General features: G+C 41.6%; 1 protein-coding gene across 1 annotated transcript; it reads left to right on the forward strand.

The window, feature by feature from the left end:
* Positions 1 to 2,184: 2,184 nt before the first annotated feature.
* Positions 2,185 to 6,431, forward strand: SPATA2 (spermatogenesis associated 2). The gene is made up of 2 exons (XM_008939731.1): positions 2,185 to 2,614; positions 4,289 to 6,431. The coding sequence occupies exons 1-2, from the start codon at positions 2,297 to 2,299 to the stop codon at positions 5,540 to 5,542; spliced, it is 1,572 nt and encodes a 523-aa protein (XP_008937979.1). The 5' UTR covers positions 2,185 to 2,296; the 3' UTR covers positions 5,543 to 6,431.
* The last annotated feature ends 337 nt before the right edge of the window (positions 6,432 to 6,768 follow it).

Genomic DNA, 6,768 nt, shown 5'->3' on the forward strand with positions numbered 1-6,768 from the left:
GTTCTGTGAGCTAGTGTGCTTCTTAAAACTATATTTATCCGTGCCTCTCCGGTGGTGCGGTTTTGTTGAGCCTCGTCACCATGGTTGTGAGCTGTGGGGCGCCGGTGGGCTGCCTGCGCCCGGGCTGCTCTGGGAGTGCTGCGTGTGGAGGAGCGGCTCTGCGGAGGCTTGCTGGGCGTTTGCTCTCTTGTGGTTTGCTTTTCGGCTGCAGGGGCTCTGACTTGTGCATGAACTGCAGGTCAAAAATCGGAGCTGGCGGTGGCTTTGAGCATCAGAGTCTGTAGGGCCTTGATGAAGGACTTTCTTTCACTGAGGGACTTTCCTAATCTTGATTTCTAATAGATGTAACCAAGTGCTTTTGTTTAGTTGTTAACAGTAGGAGTGGAAGAATTGTAATACTTAATCCATCTGCTTGTCAGCACAGGATCATTCCTTTTCCTGGAGGTGTGTTACTGATGTGCCAGAAGAAGACCTCTCTCTAAAATTCTCTAGTGGAGGTTTTCTTGCTAAATAACAGACGTTCTGTTGTCTTTGTCCACAGACCTCATCTCGCACAAGTTAAGGAGGAAGGATCTCTGTGAGAGAGAGAGGTTTACCATGTCCCTTATGCTCTGATGTTAATTTAGAACTCCACATTTCCTGTGATTCACGGCTTGTCTGTTGACATTGCTGTGATTTCTGATTGTGGAAGAACTGGGAGCAGTGTGCTTTTGAACAGAAATTGAACTGCTGGTTAACTTTTCCCACGTGGTGTTGTCATTAAGCACAACCTTTCGTCAAGTAATATTAATTGCTAGGCTGTTGAATTTTTGTTTGTTTTCCTGGCCTCTTGGTTGTTGGTTTGTGGTTTGAGTTGTTTTTTTTTTCTCCCATGTATTTGCATTGTGACTCCTTTCATTCAGTTAATTTTGCTCTTAACAGCGATCTTCATTTTAATGAGCCATGTGGGGTCATTGATCGCTATTCTAGCAGTGCAATTAATCTGGGTTTTCTCAAGTGCTGTTTCAGACTGACTAGGACTGAAACTGTGCATTGATTTCTCCTGTCTCCTCTCCCCTCGGTTCGCGGTGGGGAAGTCCATAAGGGCAGGATGGTGTTCTTATTTTAAAAATAAGGCCTGTGGTCTCTTTTTTGATCACAAGTTCCTCAGGCAGTCGAGATGGAGTCTGTTGGCCTGTTAATTACCTTGGTCTTGGTAAAGTAGCATTAGGAAGCTTCTTTTGTTGTCAGCTTTTTCTGTGCAGCCTGCGAGCTCAGTAATGTGAAAATGTAAATCAGTGTATACCTAAAAGCAACTATCCCTGCAAACAAAAGCTTAGATGATGTACAAACAGAAATGGTTTTGCTCTGTTCTATTGAAGTGGCTAAAAATGGCAGGTGTAGCTTTTTTTGCTGAAAAGCTGACAATATTCTCTGCAGCTGCCACACTGAGCTGAAACCAGGCACAGCTTGCAGCAGACAGGGGAGTGTGTTCTCTGTAGGATGGCTGCCGAGCTCTCCCAGCACTGTGAGGGCTGGGCTGTGCCATCAGGTGGAATGTGAGGCAGTCAAAAGCCTAGAAAATGTCTGAAACAGAAAGGCATAGTTAATTAATCTGCTCAGTCTAGGGGCAGACCTGAGCCACTAGAGGGGAAAAAAAAAAGGTAGATGTTTTCCTAAGTTGAGCAAAATGAAACTTCTTTGTGGGATGTTTTAATCTTCATATCACTGTGCAGGGAAGAAAAAAAAAAAACAACCCCAAACCAGTGACTGACTAAAATAGTGCTTGTGTAAGTTGCTTTAACTGAAAGGTCAAAATAAAACGGAGAGACCCTAAAGCCTCTTGCTTTCCCTTTCATTTTTTTGCTGTGAGTTTTGCCCTTATTCCCTAAGCCAAGGAACCCACAGACTGGGCCTGAGCCTACACCAGCTTTATTGTGTGGCCTTTCTCAGCACATTGCTCCATGTGGGTTGGTTGTGCTGCTTTGGGCAGGTAACTGGAAGAGGGGTAGGGGAAAGACACTGAAAAGTGGGACAGCAGCATTTCTGTAGATGCTCATGCTCTTTTGGAAGCCTGAAGAGGCTGTTATGGGAGCTGCTGCTCTCTGAGCCATTTCCTAGAGTCCTGTGAAGCAGATAGGTGCTGTGGATCAATCTGGCGTTTATGCAGCTGTGATGACTTGTCTTTGTTTTCAATTTTTATTCCAGAAAAGTTGCCATTACCGAAGATTCTTAATGCCAGATAATCAACCTATTGCTGACTAACCATGACAGCGAGGAGGTAGCTGCCCAAGTGTGAGAGAAAAAACTGATTTCAATGGATACAAAATACAAAGACGATTTATTTAGGAAGTATGTGCAGTTCCACGAGTGCAAACTGAATGCCTCTGACAACAAGCAGCGTCCTATTAACGATGAGTATTTGCGAGTGGCAGCGGCAGCCTTACTTTGCCTTCCCAAAATTGATCCCTTTTATAGATTCCGGCTGATAAAATTTTATGAGATGGCTGAAAACTCCCTGAGATTGGTGAAATCCTCAAGTTTACATTCTCTCCATAATGCATTCAACATGCTTGAGACAGTGGGAATTAATCTCTTTCTTTACCCCTGGAAGAAGGAGTTCAAAAATATTAAGGTAAGTCATTTTATGTGTGACCATAGCAAGAATGTGATTTGCTTTTGTCTTTTAACATATTTCATTCATTTCCTGTATTCTCTGTAAATTTCTATGTAATTTCCTGTTTCTGTGTAAAATAAGTGAAGCTTGTGCTGGTGAGATTATCCTGAGAGATGTACAAGTACTGCCTGCATTTATAATGTAACCATAAAATAGAGGAAGAGCTTGTTTAAGGTTTTGTTCAGCCTCCCCTGTATTAGGGTCTGCTTGGAGATGCTGTCACTAGGGTGAGCGGTCACGTTGTGTTTAAGCTCACTCCGAGTTTGATTTTTGTCTTGCAACAGCTATTAATGGAGCACAAGTGCTACCAACCTATGTATGCTTTTGAGTGGATGCTTTGCTGAGGTTCCCATAAATTATATGACAATGATAAAGGAACTTTAATCTGCTTATCCATTGATTCATGAAGTTTTTGCTTCTGTATAGTTTCAAACTATTTACCTGTGCCAGGATCTTTGAGAGAAAAGTTGGAACTTGTGTGTTGTTCGATTTGGGTGCTGCAAGTCAGATAGTGAGGTCTCTGCTATTGATTTTTCTGTTTTATCTTTCACCTGTTCTGTTATGCTTATTCAAAACTGCTGCAGCATTTCAGTAATGAATGCTGCAGGTCACTTACAAGAACAGTTTAGAGACTGAAAAGCTGCAGAAAAATACTGCTGGTATGAGTGCCTGAAGTCACTTACAGGTTGTGTGCCCTGGTGATGGGTGTTTTTGTTAAAAAGATTATTTCACAGTTTAGCAGAGAATTTGTACGCTATTAGAGCATTTGAGAGTTCTCTGTTTGCACAAGGGGAAATGACCTTTTTCAAGATCTCTCCATAAACCATCTTCATCACTACACTTAAGTTCTGGCCTTTGAAATGTTGGCCGACCCGTGGAGGGTATCTCCAGATGCACGGCCAGCACTGATTTGGGTTGTGCCCTGTGGATCCCGTACCTCCTCTGTATGAAGGTGTGATGGGCAGGCTGCTCCAGCCTGCAATAGGAAACCAGTTTGAACTGGGTTAAGAACACACTCAGGTATGCCCCATGCTAAGGATATTTCAACTCGCACAGGTATGTATCTTTGGTTTTGGGGCTTTTTTTGTGAGCCTAATTTTTGATCTAAGCTAAAATTAAACAAAATAGACTTTTGAAATTGCGTAGTGATAGTATACAAAGAAGTATGCACCTCAAGTATGTTTAAAGCTGAACTGAAGAGGACTTTGGTACTCCTGCAGTAATTTCGAGTTCCTGTTATCTCTAGCTAGCTCCTGCCCAGGGACAGTACCTAAAATCTCTGCCTTTTTACCTTTTGTGGTAGACTTGCATGTAAATGCAAACATGTCTGGTACACGTAAAAGTTAGTGTATAGCATCGTGATTTAAATTAACAGGGAGGACGTTATGTTAATCGGGATTTCAATTTGAATGAGAACTCTCCTACTTTGAATCTGCCTTATGTGGGATTTCCATCTGCTGCACAGGAGGACTGCAGAAATGGAACTCATCTTACCATGGGAGTTGCATGTGTTCACTGTTGTTGTTATTCAATGTAATTATATAATGTCTGTCACTGAATTATCTGACCATCTAGTCCACCGCTGAATTTGTAACCTAGTTTTCCTTTGTTTTCCCCCCCGACCCCTCTTAGACCTACACTGGACCCTTTGTTTATTATGTAAAGTCTGCTCTAACTGAAGATGATGTAAGGCAGATTTTGAACTACATGGGCTACGTCCAGGAACTGGGAACAGTGTATAAGCTCAAAGAGCAGGTTGATGCCATTCAAGTGAAAATGGTTTCATTTGAACTCTTTTTGGCCAAAGTGGAATGTGAGCAACTTCTTGAGATTCACTTACAAGTGAAGGATAAAGGTTATTCAGAGATTGATGTCATAAATGAACGAAAAAACAGTAATGAGGATGTCCGAGGCTGCTCGGAAGCCATGAAACGACGTGCAGAGTGCAAAGAAAACTTAAACACTTCCATGGCACGAATGGTCCTCCAGAAATCAGCAAGTGAGCGGGCTTCTAAAGATTATTTTAAGCCAAAAGTGAGCAAGCCTTCTAAATCGGTGGATGCATATGATAATTATTGGGAAGCTAAGAAACCACCTTTGATGAGCTCGTTGAGTCTCAGGAAAGAACCCATTTTAGTTGATGCGGAAGATGACATTAAAGATGAAATTATCCGTCCGTCACCCTCTCTTCTGACAATGTCAAGCTCCCCACACGGGTGTGCAGACGAGTTTTTGCCAACTTCATCTCATCACAATGGCATGCTCAGAACAAATGTCCCTTACAGCTCCTATTTTTCTGCTCAGGAGGACTTGGATTTATACACTGATCCCGATTCTAGAAGTATGTTAAATTTTAAAAGACAAGAATCTATTAAGCCTGATGTATGGCTGTTGAGAAATGATGCCAACCCTGTTTACCACAAACGCACCCACCTAGCCAAAGAGACAGCTTCCCTCAAGTGCCAAAACTGTGGCGTACCTTGTGGCACTTCCATTTGCCAAAAGTGTGACACTCTTTTCAGCTCTAGGCAGGAGTACCCAGCAGTGAAGCAGAGCACCTATTCAATCAAACCACTTCCAAACGATGGCTTGTCTCCTGCGTCCGCTTTAAGGGAGAAATCTCAGTACTCATCACAGACTCAGAGTCAAGAGAGAGCTGCTCAGTTCAGCTCGAAATCCAAACCTTCAAGCACCTCACGCTGCGGCTTTTGTAACCGACCCGGAGCTGCAAACACTTGCACGTTTTGCTCAAAAGTCTCGTGTGACTCTTGCCTCAATGCTTACTATTATGATCCGTGCTGTAGGAAGAGCGAGCTTCACAGGTTTATGCCTAACAACCAGTTAAACTATAAATCGTCCCAGCTGTCCCATGTAGTTTACAGATAGACTGGATCAGTCTGTTTTGGAGGGGAAGGAGCAGGGGAGGGAAAGGGCTATCCTGACTGGTGTTCTGACTCCACTGAAAAGAAAGTACACTGACCTCTTACCAAAATGACATGTCCAAGTATTTGGAACCATGGTTCAGTAATCACGTGCCAGTTCTTGATTGGTGTTTGAGTCTTTTTTGTGGCTTCACAGATGCTACAGACACATTAGATTTCATGCTGCTATAATTTAGGTAACTCCTAAATAATCATTACTTTTCAATTTAAATGGGGGAGAAGAGCACCTTTTTCTTTAAAACTTGGCAGCTGTTGTACTTTAGAAAATTGACTTCACAACTTTCTATTACATTGTGGTCACCTCCTTGCCCAAATAAAAACCATGCAAGGCTTGAAACTAAAGTCTAAAAATTAAGATTCTCATTTTCTATGAGTGATGGAACTACTGCCAGTTTTTTTATAAAGTATGACTTCAAAGTGTGCAAGGAACAATTGAATGGCTTGTTTTGCCAACAAGGACTATTTTTTTAAAGTGTGTGTGCATTTCTTCATCTCCAAAATGCAAACACCACAGCATCTCTTCTTTTTTTGTCTTTGTTTCTTCCTTCTCCCCTTATCTCCCAGTTGTTTTTTTCAACTTATACAATCTGACTCTGGACAATATGTGCTTTATTTTCTGGTGTTGCCAATATCATCCTACTGGTTTTTACTGTGTGGTATTTCAAAGAGGTGAACCTGTGTTCATGTCAGGTAAATTATGCTTAGAGTTTTGTCTTTCCAGATGAGTACTGATTTTCCTTACATTCTGTTGCACATGTATTAAGTACTGTTCTTTGTACTGTAAATAGGTGATTTGGAAACAGTTTATTTTTAATAAATATTTAATAAGTTGAGTTCTTAAAAGTGGTAGAATCATTGAAACTATGAAGTCTCTCTGGGTTATTTGTTCAAATGACTTTTTGTTTTTCCTTGTACTGTATTTCATAGCTTATAGTCGCTGTAGCAGACTGATGTTGTTGGCTTTGATCAATCTTTTGGGTTTTAATTTGACTTTTTTTTCCCCCACTCTGATAAGGCTACCACTAGTCCAAGTGGAGTCTTGTCTAAGAATTGCAGGATTTTGGTTCTCAGTGCACACTTTTTCTTTCATGGTTATGGAAATTGTAAGTATAAATGTTATGTTTGCTTCCAAATTCACTGTGAGGTCTGTAGTGTAGTTCAGCAAGTAAA

The sequence above is a fragment of the Merops nubicus genome, unplaced genomic scaffold, assembly GCF_000691845.1.
Source record: "Merops nubicus isolate BGI_N331 unplaced genomic scaffold, ASM69184v1 scaffold51080, whole genome shotgun sequence".
Classification (NCBI taxonomy): domain Eukaryota; kingdom Metazoa; phylum Chordata; class Aves; order Coraciiformes; family Meropidae; genus Merops; species Merops nubicus.

What these genes read in the sequence shown, in the direction of transcription:
- SPATA2 (XM_008939731.1), top strand. Translation starts at nt 2,297, where the DNA reads ATGGATACAAAATACAAAGACGATTTATTTAGGAAGTATGTGCAGTTC. An exon ending in AGGAGTTCAAAAATATTAAG is followed by an intron (nt 2,615 to 4,288) that starts GTAAGTCATTTT and finishes GACCCCTCTTAG; the next exon opens with ACCTACACTGGACCCTTTGT.